This window comes from Lithobates pipiens, unplaced genomic scaffold, assembly GCF_037356315.1.
Source record: "Lithobates pipiens isolate NorthernLeopardFrog02 unplaced genomic scaffold, aLitPip1_a1.2 Scaffold_18, whole genome shotgun sequence".
Taxonomy (NCBI): Eukaryota; Metazoa; Chordata; class Amphibia; order Anura; family Ranidae; genus Lithobates; species Lithobates pipiens.
Window position 1 is genome coordinate 642731151 of NW_027507758.1, and position 22537 is coordinate 642753687.

At 42.6% G+C, this 22537-nt stretch overlaps 3 protein-coding genes across 8 annotated transcripts in view; 1 reads left to right on the forward strand and 2 right to left on the reverse strand.

Moving 5' to 3' along the window:
• LOC143989636 (uncharacterized) overlaps positions 1–22537 on the reverse strand; it is a 353768-nt gene that overhangs the window by 307615 nt on the left and 23616 nt on the right. The window lies entirely within an intron of this gene.
• The window catches only part of LOC143989591 (uncharacterized), a 129394-nt gene that overhangs the window by 24113 nt on the left and 82744 nt on the right, over positions 1–22537 (forward strand). The window lies entirely within an intron of this gene.
• The window catches only part of LOC143989702 (uncharacterized), a 31520-nt gene continuing 18780 nt past the window's right edge, over positions 9798–22537 (reverse strand). For 2 of the 3 annotated variants that reach the window (XM_077489974.1, XM_077489972.1), the window contains 2 exons: positions 12228–12369; positions 9798–11005 (listed from right to left, as the gene is read on the reverse strand). In XM_077489974.1, the coding sequence (XP_077346100.1) occupies positions 10101–11005; positions 12228–12369 (1047 nt within the window). In that variant the 3' untranslated portion in view covers positions 9798–10100. Of the gene's footprint in view, positions 11006–12227; positions 12370–12492; positions 12877–12992; positions 13340–13614; positions 13725–15882; positions 16263–22537 lie in introns of those variants that run through there. The other variant, XM_077489973.1, reaches the window with a different exon arrangement.

Genomic DNA, 22537 nt, shown 5'->3' on the forward strand with positions numbered 1-22537 from the left:
TGGGATGACTTCTCAGTCGATAACCGGTACTATAGAAGGGACAGACTGCACCTAAATGAGGAGGGTGCAGATATGCTGGGATTAAGGATGACCAAAAAGTTAGAGGGGTTTTTAAACTAGGCGATGGGTGGAGGGTCCAGAGATAGAGATAGTCAGCGTGGAGCATATGCCAGAGGGTAATATTAGGGGCATTAGTGTTAGGGTAATCAAAGCACATAAACCCAAGGTAAATATAGTAGCAAGTCCTAGTTGTAATCTTGGAACACCCAAGAGGATAGTATGTGACCAGCCAAAATATATTAATGCATTAAAATGTTTGTTCATCAATGCCAGAAGTCTGGCAACAAAAATAGGTGAGTTGGAAGCTCTGGTGCATCAGGATAGCTATGACGTAATCAGTATTGCTGAAACTTGGCTTCATTCCTCACGTGACTGGGCTATTAATATTCCTGGCTATGCACTCTTTCGGAAAGACAGAGTAAAAAGGAAAGGTGGAGGGGTCTGTTTGTATGAGAGAAGTGATCTCAAAGCGAGTGAGAAAGAGGACCTGGTGGATGGAGAGTGTGATGAGTCTTAAGCATTATGGGTGGAACTGCATACAGATGTGCATAGTTCAAAGTTAATCATTGGAATTTGTTATAGACCACCCAGTGTTAATGAGGAGGTGGAGACTCAGCTCCTTGCACAGATATAAATGGGCTGCAAGGGCTGAGACAGTGATAATAATGGGGGATTTTAACTACCTAGAAATTGACTGGGGTAATGGCACTGCTGGGACAGTTAAAGGGCAAAAATGTATAAACCTATTACAGGACAATTTTATGGTCCAGTTTATTGAGGCCCCAACTAGGAATGATGCTCTGTTGGATCTGGTAATCTCAAACCATGCAGAACGTATTACTAATGTTCAGATAAAGGAACACCTGGGTAGCAGTGACCATAACATGATTTCATTTGATGTTAGCTGTAAGTAAATATCACATACGGGAAAGATAAAAACACTTAATTTCAAGAGAGCAAATTTTCCATGGATGAGGGCCGCTATCCAGGACTTAGACTGGGAGAGAATATTTGCACCAATGGGCACAGAACAGAAATGGGAATTCTTCAAAAAGACTGTTTGTGAACTCACGGCAAAGTATATTCCCATGGGCAATAATTTTAAAAGGCTAAAAATAAAAACGATGTGGCTCACAGCTAAAGTTAAAAAAAGCTATAAACTATAAAAAAAAACAGCTTTTAAAAAATATAAAAATGAAGGAACACTAGTGTAATTTAAATGTTACAAAGAATATAACAGAATATGTAAAAAGGAAATCAAGGATGCAAAAATTCAAAATGAAAGACAGATTGCAAAAGATAGTAGGACAAACCCCCAAAAAATTCTTCAAATATATTAATAGTAAAAAGGTCAAGTCTGAGCATGTAGGCCCTTTACAAAATAATCTGGAGTGGGTGACTGGGGACAAAGAGAAGGCTAACTTATTAAATACTTTCTTCAGCTCTATGTATACAAAGGAGCATGGGGGAGCTCATGTCCATAATGGGGGTGCTAGTGACGCAGCCCCAAATCCACAATGGCTCAAAAGTGATATGGTCCAGAAATATTTGGACAGAATAAAGGTGGCTAAAGCACCTGGACCTGATGGCATTCACCCACGGATCCTAAAAGAATTGAGCTCTGTAATTTCAAAGCCATTGTATCTAATTTTTAGGGACTCATTAATGACAGGAATACTACCACTGGATTGGCGCAGGGCCAATGTGGTGCCTATATTTATAAAGGTAACAAAGTCTTTACCAAGTAACTATAGACCTGTTAGTTTAACTTCTATAGTTGGGAAGATACTGGAGCGTTTAATAAAAGACCACATAGACGAGTTCTTGCAGGAAAAAAATATTTTAAACAACAGACAGCATGGATTCATGAAAGACAGAAATTGTCAGACAAACCTGATTTATTTTTATGAGGTGTTAAGTAAAACCTTGGACAGAGGGGTGGCGGTGGACGTGGTATACTTGGACAGAGGGGTGGCGGTGGACGTGGTATACTTGCAAAAGCGTGGATTTTGCAAAAGCATTCGATACAGTTCCGCACACGCGGCTCATGTGTAAGGTAAAGTCTATAGGTTTGGAAATATCAGTTTGTAAATGGATAGAAAACTGGCTAAAAGACAGAATTCAGAGAGTAGTGGTTAATGATTCTTACTCTGAATGGTCTAAGGTTATGAGTGGTGTACCCCAAGGTTCAGTGCTGGGACCCTTACTTTTTAATATCTTTATAAATGATATTGGGTCTGGGATCAAAAGTAAAATTTCCGTCTTTGCAGATGGCACCAAGCTATGCAGTGGAATAACCTCCTTACAGGATGTCTCCAATTTACAAGCCGACCTCAATGCTCTGTCTAATTGGGCAACTATGTGGCAGATGAGGTTTAATGTTGAGAAATGTAAAGTTATGCAGGGGCTAAGAATATGCATGCATCATGCATGCTAGGGGGAGTACAACTGGGGGAATCCATAGTGGAGAAGGATCTGGGGGTTTTAGCAGATCATAAGCTCAATAATAGCATGCAATGCCAAGTTGCGGTACCAAAGCGAGCAAAGTTCTTTCCTGTATTAAGAGAGGTATGGACTCCAGAGAGGGAGAGATATCATTTTGCCCCTCTTCAAATTATTAGTAAAACCTCATCTGGAATATGCCGTTCAATTTTGGGCACCAGCTCTCAAAAAGGATATCGGGGAACTGAAGAAAGTGCAGAGAAGGGCAACCAAACTGATAAGAGGCATGGATGAACTCAGCTATGAGAAAAGATTAGAGGAACTGAATTTATTCACTCTTGATAAGAGGAGATTAAGGGGGGGGATATGATCAACATGTACAAATATATAAGGAGTCCATATAGTGAACTTGGTGTTGAGTTATTCACTTTACAGTTAACAAAGAGGACAAGGGGGCACTCTTTATGTCTAGAGGAAAAGAGATTTCATCTCCAGATACGGAAAGGTTTCTTCACAGTAAGAGCTGTGAAAATGTGAAACCAACTCCCTGCAGAGGTGGTTCTGGCCAGCTCAGTGGATTGCTTTAAGAAGGGCCTGGATTATTTCCTAAGTATACATAATATAACTGGGTACTAACATTTATAGGTAAAGTTGATCCGGGGAAAATCCGATTGCCTCTCGGGGGATCAGGAAGGAATTTTTTCCCCTGCTTTAGCAAATTGGATCATGGCTCTGCTGGGGTTTTTTGCCTTCCTCTGGATCAACTGTGGGTATAGAATTGGGTATATGGGATTGTATGATATTATTATTATTTTTTTGTGGTTGAACTTGATGGACATGTGTCTTTTTTCAACCTGACTAACTATGTAACTATGTAAGAGGTGAGCTGACAAAAATCCAAGATGGTGCCGCCGGAGCTGTGAGGAAAAATAATAAAACTCACACAAACCTTTCTGATAGCCATCCACCTGAATTGAAAGAGGAATTATCATCCTCATATTCTAATGGCTCCTCTCATCTATCCCCAACATCCCAGGGACCCGCAAAATCGTGGGTGAAGCTGGATTCATCTTGCCAGGCAGCTGATACTGTGAACACAGCTCTGCATAGTAATAATGCTATGTCCTCATTACAGACATCTATAGCTGCTTTCCCAACATCAGGTCAGCCAGTACTAGATACCACAATGAAAGAAATGCTTGTGTCATTACAATCATCTATTATATATCTAATCTATCCTCCATGATTCAAAAATTCTCTCGATATGAAACATATGGATGCTAGACTGCGTTCCGTTGAAAACAAAATGGAGGAATGCATTGAAACAGTGAATGAGCTAGTGGATGCATGTACAGAACAAAAAGATGATTCCATGTGGGTCAAGATGAAATTGGCAGATCTCGAGGACCGCTCACATCGAAACAACATTAAAATGAGAGGAATACCAGAGTCAGTTCTACCTATGGACTCACGTAACTAACACTATTTTCTACATTATTGCTAGAATTATCGCAGATTGAAATTACAATCGATCGTATTCATAGAATTCCCAAACCAAAACATCTAGAAGAATAAATTCCCAGAGATGTTATTCTGCGAATCCATTTCTATCCAGCTAAAGAGCAAATTCTCTCCAAAGCGAGGGAGCTAACTACTCTCCCACCACCATACTCAGATATAAAATTATTTGCTGATATCTCGCAATTTACACTACAAATGAGAAGACAACTCAAAACTGTAACGAAGGCATTATCTAATCATAAGATCACATACAGATGGACACATCCAGCCACTATCTTGACCACTTACAACGGGAAACATTTTGCTATATCTACCATTGAAGATGCCATGCAATTACTCCAAACATGGGGTATTATAGTTGATCTTCCACATAACACCCCTGCCTTGAAGGAAAAACCAAATTTGTTCCACTTTGGACAAAAACGTGAACAAAATAGAATTTGATACAAATGAACTACTCCTGCCTGTTAACTCATATGCATTACTGACATATACGGTCTGGTTTGATGCTCAATACCTTACTACTTGAACTTCACCCCCTATCTTGGTCAGCATTCCTTTCAGTGGATTACTGCTGACTCTTGTAAAAAAAAATTCTTTATTCTTTTATTTTTTTTTCTTCTTTTTTTTTCTACTAATAGAGTAATAACTCGTTTTTTATAGGGTTAAAAAAAAAAGACATTGTTGTGTACATGATTTAATAGTAACGGTGAACTGATCATATAACAAATACTTAGATCTTTAGTTTAAGCGTTATAGAAACTAGAGAATATTCGTTTAGGAATATATAGAATTATAATAACATCTAATTTTGATATATATTAATATGTCTTTCAAAATATTGTCCCTAAATGCAAGGGGGCTGAATCACCCAGCAAAACGAACCTCTATGTGGAGGTCTGCCTTATCCTTTAATTGTGACATATTATGTGTTCAAGAGACACATTTTGCTAAAGATGCATCTCCCAAATGTCAACATAAAAATTTCCTCATATTTTTCAAACAAAATTCTCCAAAAAACAAAGAGGGGTGTTAATAGCTATTAGAGATACTATTACATTTCAATTAGATAATTGTATCACTGACCCTGAAGGTCGCTATTTTTTTTGATTTGTACCATTAACAATATTGAATACACCCTTGTATCTATTTATGCTCCGAATATGAGGCAAATGCATTTCATAAAAAAACTATAGAGGAGGCGAAGAAAGTTCAAAAAGGACACCTCCTGATATGTGGAGATTTCAATTTGATTCCAAACAATGATATGGATTCTTCTGCGAAGTCCAAACGCTATGCTTCTCCCCTTGATAAGTTCATAACTTCGAACGACTTATTTGATGTGTGGAGATGTGTACATGCTAATGAAAGGGATTACACATATTTGTCACCACGGCACAATACCTACTCCAGAATTGACTTATTCTTGACAGATAAATGGCTGCTTGGCAAGATTTCATCCTCCCATATACATACGGCCACGTGGTCGGATCACGCTCCCATTAGCATGTCTATAACAACCACATCATCCCAATGAAATTCATATATATGGAGATCTAATAACTATATTCTCCAAAATGAAAATTACTCCACAACACTCCAACAACACCTTACGGAATTCTTTTCAATTAATTTGACATCTATATCTGACCCAATGATATTATGGAAATGCTCATAAAGCTGTTATGAGAGGGATGTTTATGCAATTAGGTTCTAAAGCTAAAAGAAAGAGAACTCAGAGAATGGATGAATAAGGAGATAGCAAAAGCTGAGGAACACAATAAAAATGATCCTTCTCCTTTCATGAAAACACAAATTTTCCAGTTACGTTATGAATTAAGAACTCTACTTCTAGAGACACATGAGAAATCCTATAAAAAATTCAGAGCTACCACTTATGCAACAGGGAACAAAGCGGGGAAAACAATGGCATTACGCATTAAAGGTTATCGATCTAAGACTAAAATCCCATTCCTCTACCATCCTCATACTAATGAAAAATTGCTTAAGCCTTCTTCAATAGCTGAAGCATTTAGCTCATATTATAATGATTTATATAACATTAAGAATGATGGCGATACCCATCAACCTTCTCAGGAGGAGATTGACACCTTTTTGGAGAGTGTCAATCTTCCATCTATTTCCCCACAACAATTAGAATTTCTCAATTCTCCCTTTACTATCCCTGAAATTCTACAAACTATCCGTATTCTTCCTAACTTGAAATCACCTGGTCCAGATGGCTTTACGGGGAATATATTTAAAAAAATGTCAAAGTACTCTAGCACCTATACTATGTGACATTTATAATTTAGCAGCCAATTCTTCATCATTTTCCAATGAAATGCTGAATGCTCTTGTTGTAACTCTTCCAAAACCAGATAAGGAACCATCTTCACCTAAACATTTTAGACCAATTTCCTTACTCAATTTAGATGTTAAAATTTATGCAAAGCTTATAGCCAAAAGACTAGATAGTTTGTTACCCTCTCTTATCAATAGAGATCAATCGGGTTTCACCAAAGGAAAACAAGCATCGGATGCTACTAGAAGAATGATAAATATAATACACCATGTAGAACTCATCAAATCGCCATCCCTGTTTCTGTCGCTTGACGCTTTTAATAGAGTTCATTGGGGATACCTGTCATCAGTTCTGACTAAATTTGGCTTAACAGGTCAAATCAACAACGCAATATTAGCCCTGTACTCTGTCCCCTCGGCTCGAGTGTATACTATGGATTCTTTATCACCTCCATTCCCAATAACAAATGGTACATGACAAGGATGCCCCTTATCCCCCCTAGCTGAGAGTATTAGGTCCAACAAAAGAATTCTAGGAGTTACCATTGCTGAACAAGAACATAAAATCAACCTTTTTGCAGATGGTGTTGTTCTTATGATTACTGATCCTGTGAAATCCTTACCGGAAATTCAGGAAACACTAAATATGTTCAGCAAAGTTTCTTATTACAGGCGAATAAATCTTGTATATTGATCTTGTGGATAGATGAAAATACTACTAAACATCTTAAATTAAAATTCCCTTATACATGGACTGAAAGTACAATTAAATATTTGGGTATTCAATTATCAAATTCATGTAAAACACTGTTCCAATATAATTATATTCCACTTCGTAATGCATTACAAGAAAATCTCACTAAACTAGCATCCCATGAATTTTCATGGATGGGACATTTGGCAGCATTTAAAATGCTTCACCTTCCACAAATTTTATACTTTTTTAGAACTCTCCCGATTCCAATTTTGTTAAAAATTTTTCAATCCCTTCAGACTCTGTTTTCTAGATTCATCTAGCAGGGTAAAAAATCTAGATTCAAACTTGCTCATTCAAACTTAGTGAAGAAACAGGGTATGTGGATTTTCAAGATTATTATTTAGCCTCGGTTCTCACACAGTCTAAGGAATGGTTTCTATCTCCTCCATATACAATTTGGGGGAAGATGGAAACTGCTAAGATCCCAGGAAATAATCAATATGGATTCCTTCCATGGCACTTAGAGCCAAGATACCTTCTCGCATCTCCCCAACAATATTAGCAACACTTAAATCCTGGGTTCGATTTCTGCATCTAACTTCCTCACACCCTCTTCCTACCAAAGTCCAAATTCCGCTAAATACTCTACATAATTTCATGAAGACAACCTCATTTACACCGTGGATAGAGAAGGGAATTAAATATCTATCTGATCTACCTGGCAATGGGGTGATCAAACCATTTCCTACACTTCAAAAGAAATTTCAATTGCCAAATTCAGATTTATTCCTCGACATCCGATCTAAGAATTGCATTTCCAACCTCCCATCATGGACCTATAATGTTCCCCAATCGGCTTGGTCCTTCCTTAAGATCCCCATACATCAACAAAAAGGGATCTCTCTTTTCTATAATCTTCTTCAACAAAAAAGTGTGTTTACAAAGACTATCCCTTTAGATGGGAAGAAGACTTAAGATACACCTATACAGTTGACCAATGGGAAAAAGCATGTAACACCACATATAAAGCCACATGCTGCTCTACATTATGGGAAGTATCCATTAAATTGACTCAACGCTGGTATCTTACTCCTGAGAAAATATCTAAATTCAACGGCACATTTGACGACAAATGTTGGAGATTGTGCGGAAAAAAAGGTGATATGTTACATACATTTTGGACATGCCCTAAACTTGGGAAGTATTGGGAACAAATCTTTCAAGTTATGTCTGAAATGACCAAAGCAGTCATTCCTCCAAATCCCTCACTGGCTCTATTATCCGTTGATCTTGATTGATATCCTATCCAGTTTAGAAATGTGTTTACACATATTTTTGCTGTCAGCCAGGATCAGTATAACGAGGAACTGGAAAAATCCTGATCCTCCTTCCATAAAAGAAGTGATAGAATTGACTCAAACTCATTACATTTATGAATCAGTTCTAGCTCTTCGGCCTCACAAAAAACAACATACTCATAAAATATGGCAGCCATGGTTAAAATGGGCTAGTCCCCAAAACATTGCACAAGTTCTTTGTTCCTAGATAACTTACCCCGCTCTAATATTTTAATCTTTGTTTTGTGTCTATTAAATGACAGGTTACTATTACTGTCCTGAATACAGTTTAGCACCCATAGGGGTGTTCGGGAATATATTTAGGTTCATCATCTTTGAATTACTTGAATTGGCAGTATATAAATACATGAAGGTAATATTTATATTACTTTTGTGTATTGTCTCCACAATGTATGTATTAATAACCTCCTGATCATTATCTTTATTATCCCGATTATAATTCAGATAAATAATATGGTTTTCTATATATTATATTTTTTATTATTTTTGGATACTATTATCTATGTATCTAAATACTGTAACTGATATGTTATTTAGTCATAATTTCTGTCATTTGTCTTGATAAACATTTAAACTTTAATAACAACTATTGATTAAAAAAAAGATATGGTGGGTTTCCACGGATATGGTTCTCAACATGTTTTGCGGTCTTTATACCACTTCATCAGGGGAATATCAGCAAGTAATTATTACAGTATTACGCACTATGTATCAAAACAATTGAATTACATATATAAAACATTACATTCTATGGAAGAAATTAAACAAGGGGGAAAAAAGCGAGGGGAGATGTTGCTTCCCCAGTACCCAAAGCCTCAGCCGAGGTCAGAGCACCACCAAGGTTCCCCATCGACGGCTGCGGGGGACGTACAATCAATGGACGTGTATCTATATTAATTGGTTAATAAAGATGGAATAAGAAAATACAACCCAGCGACTGCAATAGAAAAGATGAAAAGGGGAAAGAAAAATGGGGGGGGGGGGGGGGGGGTTGGGGGGTTAGAAAGAGAAAAAGAAGGCAGGAGAGAGGAAAAAGGGGAGGAAGGAAAACAAAGGGTCTGGTATATATTTGGGGGACTCTATACAGTTTTTCATCCTTCCTGTTGGATGGGCTACAGAAAATGTGACATTTTACAAAAGGAAAAATGAATTGGTTTAAATTTACAGAAAATGACATTTTATTGCCGGCTTCTTTTTTTTAAGCAGCACAAAGACCCCCCAAATACACAGAAGAACCTCAGGGGGGTCTGTGTGCTGCTTTGGTAACATTTCCTTTATAAATGTCACAACAGCTGCACTCTTTTCTAATAAAATGTTTTTAGAATTAGAAAAAAATGACCTCACAGTGGGAGGAATATGTGCGACATTCATTTAACATTTTTTTTTTTTAATATTTACAAAATCTACAAAATGGATGAGAGGAAATGACTCCATTTTTATTTTTCTCCTGCTATCAATGGCCGACACGGTACAACACTTCATCCATGTCTTTGGTGATCTCTGATCTCCTTATCAACTGTTTCTTCCATGATGAAGATCAGCCATGGAGTATATCTGAGGTGTATATCAGGGTGTGCTTCTTCCCCACATGAGAGCTGTGATGTCCATCAACATTCATATAGAAGACATTTCCTGCACACAAGGCACTAATACACCTCGAGGGTTGTGTGGGGTCCCTGATGTACAGGAAGACAGGACTTCAGTGAGGAACAATTCCCTCACTCAGGACAGGAATTCCGCTTCTCCCCCAAGTGAGATCTCTGATGTCTGGAAAGACTGGACTTCTCTGAAAAACATTTCCCGCACTCAGGACAGGAATACGGCTTCTCCCCCGTGTGAGATCTCTGATGTGTGGAAAGATGGTACTTCACTGAAAAACATTTCCTGCACTCAGGACAAGAAAACGGCTTCTCCCCCGTGTGAGATCTCTGATGTTTGGAAAGACTGGACTTCTGTGAAAAACATTTCCCACACTCAGGACAGGAATATGGCTTCTCCCCAGTGTGAAATCTCTGATGTTTGGAAAGACTGGACTTCTCTGAAAAACATTTCCTGCACTCAGAACAGGAAAACGGCTTCTCCCCCGTGTGAGATCTGTGATGTTTGGAAAGATCGGACTTCTGTGAAAAACATTTCCCACACTCAGGACAGGAATACGGCTTCTCCCCAGTGTGAGATCTCTGATGTTTGTAAAGACTGGACTTCTCTGAAAAACATTTCCCGCACTCAGGACAGGAATACGGCTTCTCCCCTGTGTGAGATCTCTGATGTGTGGAAAGATGGTACTTCAATGAAAAACATTTCCTGCACTCAGGACATGAAAACGGCTTCTCCCCCGTGTGAGATCTCTGATGTTTGGAAAGACTGGACTTCTGTGAAAAACATTTCCCGCAAACAGGACAGGAATACGGCTTCTCCCCCGTGTGAGATATACGATGTGTCTGAGGTTCCTCAGGATAAGAGGAATACGATGGTTCATCTACACTGTGTGGTGCCGGATGGACATTTGAGGTAGTCGGGTTTTCTCCTGGACTATACTGTGTGATGTCCTCATCTTCTACTTTACAGTCTGGAGACAAAGTGAGACAATCCTCTGAGGTTTTCCTCATCTCCCGTTCATCTACTAAAATAGAAATACAAAGATTATTACAAGACATGAGCTGATTGGTTCCCCTAAACCAGGACTCCGCCCACATCCGGCAGCTTTGTCTCTGAGGATCTTACAATTCCCCCCTCAAGGTAACTAGTAAATGGGTCCTCTGATCTCCTACCAGATCATTTCTTTATTCATGGACCTTAGTCAGAGAGTGAGGAAACAACGAGAACTGTCTTTTATAGGAGTGACAGTGATGAGGGGATTATAGGACGAGTGTCCCCTCCCCCTCTATCACTCATTGCCATCTTCCCAACACAAGAAGTCCTGCACTTCCTTATTTAGTCCATGATTTAGTCATGAATAACAGCGGGGCTGAGCCCCACCAGAGGTCAGAGAGTGAGGATGGGGGGAGAACAACCAAGATGAAGACTGGACTGATCCTGAAGACCCCCATCATTGGGTTATTGACTCCTCCCTCATTATCACTTTCTGTTTAAGGTTCCAAAGTCTGAGGATGTTATCACATTATTATCACCATGTAAAAGTCTGGGTGTAACAAAAGAGAATACATATTATGTGTATATATAGCAGTGGGGGGAGGGGAGAGAGCAGAAGTCAGGACTATGTAATGTACAACATATTGTATAAGATACAACAGATAGGACTATATAGTATCAGAATGATGTAATGTACACCATAGAGTATATAGTGCAGGGGTCAGGAGTATGTAATGTAGAATATAAAGTATACAGTGTAAGGGTCAGGACTCATAATATTGGTATTCAGTAATCAGTGGAAGATGAAATGATTACATGAGACAAGTTGCAGAGGTCCCACACCGCTGCCTCCCATCAGACATATCCCTCCACCCGGCACAGCCAGCAGACAACACAACAAGTAATCCTGGGGGGGATTGTTCTGTCAGAGATCATGCAATATATGGACATAGAGCAGAAGACCCAAATCACATACCCCAGGTGCCTAGGTAGAGGAACATTTATGGTGAAAATGAACATTTTGCTGCCAGCTGATCCCCAGAATCTCCATAAATCCAGTCTAGATACATAAATTGTGTCGGCAGCACAGAGAAGGAAGATTATCGGAGAGAAATCCAGGAATACAGGACGGGGAACACAGCTCAGGAAAGTGACCAGGGGATTACAGGCTGATATCACCCAGCCCCCGCCCTACTCTGGACCAATCAGTGAGCAGTATGGGTGGAGGAATGTATTTAGTGTTAATGACCCACCTGTGCTGATCTCTGTAGGAGTGTCCTCCTCTATAAATGTCCCCGTTATTCCATCCTCCTCCATAGACTGCTGATCATCCCTCACATACCTCTCTTCTTCTTCTGATTTCACCTCAAATTCTATATCAATTGGATCTCCACTCTAAACCAAGAAAATGAGAGAGAATATCATCTGTAAGATAGAAGATTTATTATTGTGACATCACATAGAAAATCCACACATCATCTCTAGGAGTCCATGTTCTAGATGCTCCATCCCACCAACCTTGTAACAGTGGGGGATGGTGTGATCTTCCTGTGTGGAATCCCGGGAATACAGAGGACAGGGACATCTCTCTGGTGGGTTCCTGGTATTTGGTGGCTCCATCATATCCTTGTGTCCTTCTGAAAACTCCTCCATCACTCCATACTCCTCATCCTCCTCTTTATACTCTTCTTTAACATCAATATTATCATCCCCGAGGTTTCCACTCTGAATATATAATAAAACATTCATTGTAACAATCATGCTGTGTATAAATCAGAACTACCAATAATTGTCACTCATCTACCTGATGATGGTGGGGGATGGTGTGACCTTCCTGTGTGGAATCCCGGGAATACAGAGGACGGGGACATCTCTCTGGTGGGTTCCCATTACTGGATCCATCTGTAGGAAACACACACACTGACTGAATACATTGTTTCTATGTGTTTATCAGATGATGGGGGATCTAGGTGGAGCCTCCGTACTGCTCTCTCCTTTACAATAAAGTCTCCTCTTACCCGGTGATGTGAGGGGCGGCTGATTGTCCATCATGACGTCCTTATAGAGATCCTTGTGTCCTTCTAAATACTCCCACTCCTCCATGGAGAAATAGACAGTGACATCCTGACACCTTATAGGAACCTGACACACACAATGATACAGTCACCATCCAGACACATCCCTTGTCTGTTACTGGATAATGTCCCAGAATTCCCAGAATCCTCCTCACCTCTCCTGTCAGCAGCTCCATCATCTTCTTGGTGACTTCTAGAATCTTCTCCATGTTGTGTCTCTCAGGTTTTAGGGAGTCACATGGAGGCACTGTGATGGTCATATGATCACCTGACTTCATAAGAGGAAATCTCTGTATTGAGGAACCAATAGGAATATCATGTTAGAATCCCAGAATCCTCCTCACCTCTCCGGTCAGGTCTGTGTTTTTATTAATAGAGATAAGAGTGATGTCATGTGACCTCCCAGAATCCTCCTCACCTCTCCGGTCAGGTCTGTGTTTTTATTAATAGAGATAAGAGTGATGTCATGTGACCTCCCAGAATCCTCCTCACCTCTCCGGTCAGGTCTGTGTTTTATTAATAGAGATAAGAGTGATGTCATGTGACCTCCCAGAATCCTCCTCACCTCTCCGGTCAGCAGGTAGATGATCTCCAGGGTGAGGTTTAGTATCTTCTCAGTCATGTGACTCCGGTCCTTCTCCATCCTCATTGGTGCCGTCATCTATGAAGGTTTCCCTGTAGACAGATAACAGAGAATTATCTGGATTGGTTGTACAATAATAGGATGATGATATCGGGAGGTAATATGAAGGTCAGTATATATTTAACTAGTTGCCAACCGCCCACCGCAGTTATACGGCAACAGGTTTGCTCTCCTGCATGGATCGCCATTCCTGCATGCTTTGGGAGCGTGCCCGGGAGGCGGGTGGATTCGATCTCTGCCAGCGACCCGTGATTGCCTTGTACACAGGCAGAATATAAAGAAGGCATTTCCCGTTCTGCCTAGTGACATGTCAGAGATCTATTGTTCCTAGTGATCGGGAACACTGATCTCTGTCATATCACTGGTAGCCCATCCCCCCTACAGTTAGAACATGCTGAGGGAACACATGCAACCCCTTGATCGCCCCCTAGTGTTAACCTCTTGCCTGCCACTGTCATTTTTACACTGATCAGTACATTTTTATAGCACTGATCAATGTAATAATGTCACTGCTCACTAAAAAGTGTCATTTCGGGTCAGAATTTTCTGCCGCAATGTCACAGTCCTGATAAAAATTGCAGATCGCTGTCATTAGTAGTAAAAACAATAAAAGTCCCCAAATCTATCCCCTATTTTGTAGATGCAATAACTTTTGAGCAAACCAATCAATATACGTCTGTTGACATTTTTTTATACCAAAAATATGTAGAATACATATCGGCCTAAACAGATGAATAAATTAGTTTTTTACATTTTTTTGGGATATAGTTTCATAGTTAGTAAGGTTGAATAAAGACACCAGTCCATCCAGTTCAACCTGAGTGAGTGTCTACAATTGTCCCTATCCCTGTACATTACACACTCACATCAGTCCCTACCCTCAAGGAGCCACAATCCTAGCTCCCCATTCATATACTAGGGCCAATTTTGGACAGAAGCCAATTAACCTACCTGCATGTCTTTGGATTGTGGGAGGAAACCCACGCAGGCACAGGGAGAACATGCAAACTCCAGGCAGGTAGTGTCGTGGTTGGGATTTGAACTTCTTACTGCTAGGTGAGAGTGCTAACCACTACACCACTGTGCTGCCCGATGTATATGTATTATAGCAAAAATTAAAAAGAGTTTTGTTTTTTCAAAATTGTCGCTCTTTGTTTAAAGCACAAAAAAATGCAGCGGTAATCAAATACCACCAAAAGAAAGCTCCATTTGTGGGGAAAAAAGGTCAATTTTGTTTGGGTGTGACGTCGCACGACCGTGCAATTGTTAGCTAAAGTGACACAGTGCCGAATCGCTAAAAATGGCCTGGTCATTAAGGGGGGTAAATCCTTCTGGGGCTGAAGTGGTGTTAAGCACTATGGTCCCCAGTGGGGAAATATTTAATCCGGACAGTTTAGTGTTCACTATGATTCTTGGGGTCCGGGAATCTCGTAAAATGTGGCCTCCTGGATCACAAATTCCATTCTCTATGTTGGGTGTGAGATGAGGAGGAGATCCAGGAATCAGGATAAAGGTCAGGACAAGCAACAGACGAGCGCATCCAGGAGATGAAGCCGGGGTCACTACACAGAAAATCAATCCAAGGAAACAACAGGCAGGACGAGGAATAGCAAGAAGGAGCTCAGAGACAAATGAGAATATTGCTCAGCCAATGGAAGATGATCTCAGCATGACTTACATAATGAAGGAGACGAGGGGGAGGGGAGGAAGTCACTTATGGTGACCATAGAGACATGGAAATTCAGCGGGTTCAGCAGGGATCGGTCACATTTCCATCCATGTGTGGTCACTGCCGGATAAAAGTCACTCCATCAGCGGCTGCAGCCAATAGCTCCATCACTGATCTGTGTATTCTGAGAGTGGAGGAGCGCCCCCCATTGTCAGAATACAATAGTGCAGTGGGGAGGATTCCCCCATCCCCCTCCAATGTGTGGATGGGGGAATCACTTCCGTTTTTTCCTCTCATCCCGCGGGATGAACGATAAAACTGAACCATGTATGGCCAGCTATGGAAGGAAGATATATTCATCATCAACTGATCCCCCTGAAGGGGTTAATCTAGGCCTCCACACTATATATGTGTGTATCATCATCTGCTGGAGATAAAAGACATCACAGTGACTATGGAGGAAGAGGACGGACATGACGGGGGGGGTTACTGGGTGTAAATAGAAAATAAGATCTTATTACCTCCTCTGCTGCCACTTCCAGCAACGTCTCCTTTGTATTTCTACCTCATGGATTGTCTTGTCTGCATCTGACATCACTTCCTGTGTGTGCCAACATCACTTCCTGTCTTCCATAGAGACTTCCTGTGTGTATCTGACATCACTTCCTGTCTTCCATAGAGATTTTCTGGGTAGAAGTGAGATCACCACCTTGTGGAGATCAGAGGAACTGCAGCCCAAAGAAACGTCTCGTAGTGTGAACACGGCCTTGTGCTGTGTGTGTATCAGGGACGTGCGGTGGGGTGAGTGTCTGGTGAGGGACTGGATAGTATCAGATCCAGATACACACAGGTTACATACGCCACCATCATTAGAGCGAGAGCAATAATTCTAGCACTAGACCTCCTCTGTAACTCTATACATGTAACCTGGAAACATTTTTGGAGATTTTTAAGTACTGAAGTTTGGCGCCATTCCACAAGTGTGCGCAATTTTAAAGTGTGACATGTTTGGTATCTATTTTCTCAGCGTAACGTCATCTTTCATATTGTACAAAAAAATCGGGCAAACTTTAGTGTTCTTTTGTTTTTGTTTTTTTATTCATGAAACAGTTTCTGTCCAAAAATAATTTGTTTGAAAAATTGCAAATACCGTGTGACATAAAAAGTTCCAACGACCACCATTTCACTCCCCAGGGTGTCTAAAAAAACATATATATATATATAATGTTTGGGGTTCTGAGTAATTTTCTAGCAAAGAAATGATTATTATTACATGTAGGAGAGAAGTGTCAGGATTGGGCGGGGTGGGAAGGGGTTAATTACCATAAGTAATATACAAATAATTATTATATATTATTTTAAGGTAATTTATTATATTTTCTGTACTCAATCAGGGGGATTAATGGAGAAATGAGTGAAATTTGAAGTTATAACCAGTAATTTCTTGGTAAATAGATAAATAATAAACGATGATCTTATAACATATAAATATATGATTTCTCTCATGGGGGATTGTGGGTAAATCTTATACACATAAACACGCGTTATTTCCTTCTAGATAAGAGGGCGGGGCTGGAAAGGAGTGTTTGTCTTTTAGACACACCCCCTTCTATGACACTGCAGTAAGAGGCGTGCCTCCACTGCAGCATTTTTATTGGACAGCTGAGACCAATGGTACTTTACTATTGGTCCAAGACTCCAAGCTGTCCATTGAGCTCAGTGCCTCTGATAAGAAGTGAGGAGAGGCTCTGTGATCTCATCCTCTCAGTCTGCTGCAATCAGAGTGTGCCGGCTTGTTCCAAGCTCAACCTTTTTTTTTTTTTACTTTCATGGCAGGTGAGGCTCCGCCCCCCCCGACTGCACCTACCTGCAAAGAGCCCCAGCCGAGAGTAAAGGGTGGAAATTAGGGATGCACCGAATGGGTTTTTTGGTGCCGAAACCGATACTGAAAATGAAAAATACACTAGGCCGAAAACTGAAACCGATACCAAAACAGCACCGATACCGAAAATATTTTTATACAGGAGATGGTCAGAGACTGGGGACATGGTACAGGAGGTGGTAAGAGACTGGGGACATGGTACAGGAGGTGGTCAGAGACTGGGGACATGGTACAGGACAGGGGTACTGAATTAAAATTCACGGGGGTCCGGTCAGTAAAATTTTCTTCCCGCGGAGGTCCGAATGTCATATTGGTCATGACTCCGATCCTTCACATTACAACCTTCCTGTGCACATCACAATTGTTTTCTATTGCCCTTGTAGATACCTGAGTTTTTCTAGGGCAGAAAAACAGATCTCTGCACAAGTGTGGACAAGCCCTTACATCAGTGCCCTCAGTCCCCCCTTCACAGCACATTTCTCACTTTTACATCACAGTCCCACCATCAGAAACCCCGCAACCCATTACAGACTCATCACAATGTGTCCTTTTAAAGACCCCCATCACAGACCCCCCCCCCCCCACAAACACAGATCCCCCCCATTACAGATCCTCTTCACCACAGACCCCCCCCACTCAGCACAGATCCTCACTCCATCACATATCCCCCCATCACAGACCCCACTCCATAACAGATCCCCCCCCTAATACAGACCCCACTCCATCACAAATATCCCCCCCGATACAGATCCCCCCCTCCATCACAGACCCCCCCCCCCGATACAGATCCCCCTCCATCACAGATCCCCCATTAACGGCCCCACTCCATCACAGGCCCCCCCGTTACAGACCCCAGTCCATCACAAATATCCCCCCCGATACAGATCCCCCCTCCATCACAGACCCCCCCCCGATACAGATCCCCCTCCATCACAGATCCCCCCCGTTACAGACCCCATTCCATCACAGATCCCCCTGCATCACAGACCTCACTCCATCACAGACCCCTCTAATACAGACCCCATTCCATCACAGATCCCCCCCCAATGCAGACCCCACTCCATCACAGACCCCCGTAATACAGACCCCCCATTACAGATCCCACTCCATCACAGTCCTCCCTCAACATTACAGCGTCAGACTGTCCCTTTCATCATCGCAGCATTCCCGCAGCATTCCCCCTTCCTCCCCCTCCCCACACTGCCCTACCTTATTCACACAAGCCGGGAAGCACGCATGGCAGGTCCGGACAAAGGGCGGGACTTTTCAAGTTAAAAGGGTGTGATTGGTTGCTGGGACCGCCCCACTGCCTAGCAACCAATCACCCACTTCGTAACTTGATAAGTCCCGCCCTTTGTCCGGACCTGCAGCGCTTCCAGGCTTGTGTGAATAAGGAAGGGGAGTGATGCAATGATGCCAAGCCTCACCAAGGATTTTAGCGGCAGCGGCGGGCTGGCAATCCGGCAGTGGATAAAAAACACAGAGGCAACTATTTGCGAGTCTGCGGGCCGGATATGGCTGCTACTCGGTCCGGATTCGGCCCGCGGTCCGCCATTTAGTGATGCCTGGTATAGGAGGTGGTCAGAGACTGGGGACATGGTACAGGAGGTGGTCAGAGACTGGGGACATGGTACAGGAGGTGGTCAGAGACTAGGGACATGGTACAGGAGGTGGTCAGAGACTGGCGGCATGGTACAGGAGGTGGTCAGAGACTAGGGACATGGAACAGGAGGTGATCAGAGACTGGGGACATGGTGCAGGAGGTGGTCAGAGACTGGGGACATGGTGCAGGAGGTGGTCAGAGACTGGGGACATGGTACAGGAGGTGGTCAGAGACTGGGACTGGCGACATGGTACAGGAGGTGGTCAGAGACTGGCAGCATGGTACAGAAGGTGGTCAGTAGGGATGAGCTTCGTGTTCGAGTCGAACGTACGTTCGACTCGAACATTGGCTGTTCGGGCGTTCGGCGAATTCCGAACGTTTGGGCCGTTCGCGTCAAAATTCGAGTGGCGCGCGCGCGGACCACAATGCACTGCGGTGGTGCAGTGCATTGCTGTCTCATGATTGGCCAAGCATGCACTGTGACCCCGCATGCTTGGCCAATCGCAGCGCCAGCAGCGAGGAGAGCCATGATTGGCCACAGGCATCCTGCCTGTGGCCAATCATAGCTCAGGCTGTGTAGTGCACGCCCCACACTATATAAGGCCGCCTTTGAGGCGGCCTCGTGTAGTGTGTTACTTAGCATCTGAAGCAGTGGGTGTTCTGTGTACCTTCAACACAGTACACGTTTTTGGCTGATTTCCTATCCTGCTGCTGTGTAGTGGTTATTGTCTGTGCCCTGACCGCAGTATACACCACTATATTCACCTCACCTATATAGCTAGTGATCTAGCTTTAACCACTTAACAACTGCCCATTGCCGATTAACGGCTTCAGGGCGGTTGTTTAACTCTGAGAGGCCGTTAATTAACGGCCTCCCAGAATTCTGCTCTCGCGCGCCCCCTGGGGCGCGCACTCGAGAGCATCCTTGACCGCCGGGTCCATAGGACCCGGCGCATCACGGATCACGGTAAACGGCCGCTCGTCGCGGCCATTTACCACGTGATCGCTCCATCAAATGACGGAGTGATCACTTGTAAACAAACCGGCGTCATGTTATGACGCCGGTTCCTCCCTCCCCTCTCTGTACCGATCGGTACAGCGGAGGGGAAAGAGATCGGTGTCAGCAGCGATGTGGGCTGCATCTGCAGTGCCTACATCGCTGCTCACCGAATTTAACCCCTCAATTCCCTGCCAATACTCTGCAATACCAGTGCATACTCTGCAGTACCCTGCCATTACTCTGCAGTACCCCGCCATTACTCTGCAGTGCAGTACCCTGCCATTACTCTGCAGTACCCCCCATTACTCTGCAGTACCCTGCCATTACTCTGCAGTACCCCCATTACTCTGCAGTACCCTGCCATTACTCTGGAGTACCCCCCAATACTCTGCAGTACCCTGCTATTACTCTGTAGTACCCCGCCAATACCCCGCCAATACTCTGCAATACCCTGCCATAAATTGCCATACCCAGCCATACTCGGAGATACCCAGCCATACTCAGTGATACCCTGAAATACCCAGCCATAGACGCCCCCCACCCCTCACCGCCCTCCGGTGCTTCTACCAACTCGCCAGTACGATCAAAGCCAGAATCTTTTTTTTATTTTTTATTTCAGGCTTCCCAGCCTAGAGGTGAGATGTGGGGTCATATTGACCCCCCAGATTTCACTGTAAAGAGGACCTGTCACCCCATATTCCTATTACAAGGGATTGTTTACATTTCTTGTAATAGGAATAAAAGTGATCAAAAATATATTTTTGGGGAAAAAAATGTCAAACTAAAATAAATAAAGTAAAATGAACAATAAAAAAATAAAATAAAAATTAAAGCGCCCATGTCCCCATGTGCTCGCATGTGCCACACATGTGAGGTATCGCCGAGCATGTTAGAGCGAGAGCAATAATTCTAGTCCTAGACCTCCTCTGCAACTCAAAACATGTAACCAGTAAAAAAAAATTTAAAGCGTCGCCTATGGGGATTTTTTAAGTAGCGACGTTTGGCGCCATTCCACGGGCGTGTGCAATTTTGAAGAGTGACATGTTTGATATCTATTTACTCAGCATAACTTCATCTTTCACTTTATGCAAACATTGGGCTAACAAGTGGTTAATAATAGAGCTTGCAGTCAGTAGTGTTAGGAGATAGTGCGTGCTGTCTGCGTGCTCTGTACCCAGTACATACCGCTATAATATAGGGCAGGCCCCTACTTTCAAACATCCAACTTACAAACATCTCCTACTTGCAAACGCAAGGAGACAGCAGCAAGTGAGATGAAAAAAGATGGACGACAAAACAAATTATACAGGGGTGATAACCCTTCCCTATGTTTTCCAAAAAGCTTAAAGATAGTTTTTTTGACTGGAGCTACACTTTAAAAATGTACCGGTTGAAAATGACAAACAGATTCAACTTAACACAACAAACCTACACAGTCCCTGTCTTGTTTGCACCGCCTGTATACTGCTGTTCTGAGTATATAGGGCCTGGGGGCCACACGCATTTCCTTTTTTTAATATGGGTACGGGGTTCCCCTTAATATGTGTACAAGACCCAAATAGGCTGGTAATGGGCAGGGAGGGCTACCCATGCCATGTTTCTCAATGATTTCAACCATATTGCAGGAACCAGATATAACATTAAAACCGCAAGCAGTTTTAAATGGTGTTATTTCCGTTTAATGTCATTTTGTGCAGGGACTGTTCTAAACACGGGAAACACGTGGCACTTCACAGGCATACTACAGACACCCCCCAGGCACCATATTTAAAGGAATATTTCACTTTTTTTTCACTTTAATCGTCATTAAAATCTGTGCTCCCGCCAAAAGGGTCGTTTTTAAAACTTTTTTTTGCAGTGACCCATGTCCCCTGGGGCAGGAGTCAGGTCGTCAAACCCTTTTTAGGACACTATCTTGCATATTAGCCGTTAAAATTAGCACTTTCCAATTCGAACGTTCGAGTCCCATAGACTTCAATGGGGTTCTAACGTTCGTACCGAACGCGGGGGTCGTTCGCAAGTTCTGGTGCTACCCGAACTGGGGGGTGTTCGGCTCATCCCTAGTGCCAACTAGTAGATTGGCTAAAGTAAGTGAGACCCTGGGCCAGAAGCACCACTCCCCTGGCTTTAGGAACCACAAAGCCAGCTATAGCACCCCCTTGAGCCCCAACCTGGTGACCAACGCAAAAGGAGACCTGAGAGTACGTGAACGTCATAAAATAAACCCACAATGGAAAGTCAGCTGAGCACAGCAGGGAGTCCACACCGCTGGAACCCTGGATGGCTTCAAACGAAAGTGCAGAAAAATAAAACAACCTGATGGATCATTCAGCATGAAATGCTGCGACTTAACTCGCTACGCCCAGAAAGTGCTGAGGGCTGATACAAGCTATAGGAGGCAAAAAAGGAAACTAAAACAAAACAAAACAGAAAAGCAAAAAGGAACTAGATGTTTGACCATCAGGACCGCAAAACCTAACCTGGAAACCTGCCAAGCAGTGTCACAGGCCTTCCTGGAATTTAAAACAAAACCCAATGATCAAGGCTGCAGTGCCAGACAAATGGAAAACCAATCTACCACAACTGGAACTGAAAAGAAAGTGCGACACTGGAACCTGCTTCTGAGACCCGAGCCTACAGATACTGGCCCGGGCCCCGAGAGGGCCCCGGGACCCTTGAAAGCCCCTGAGC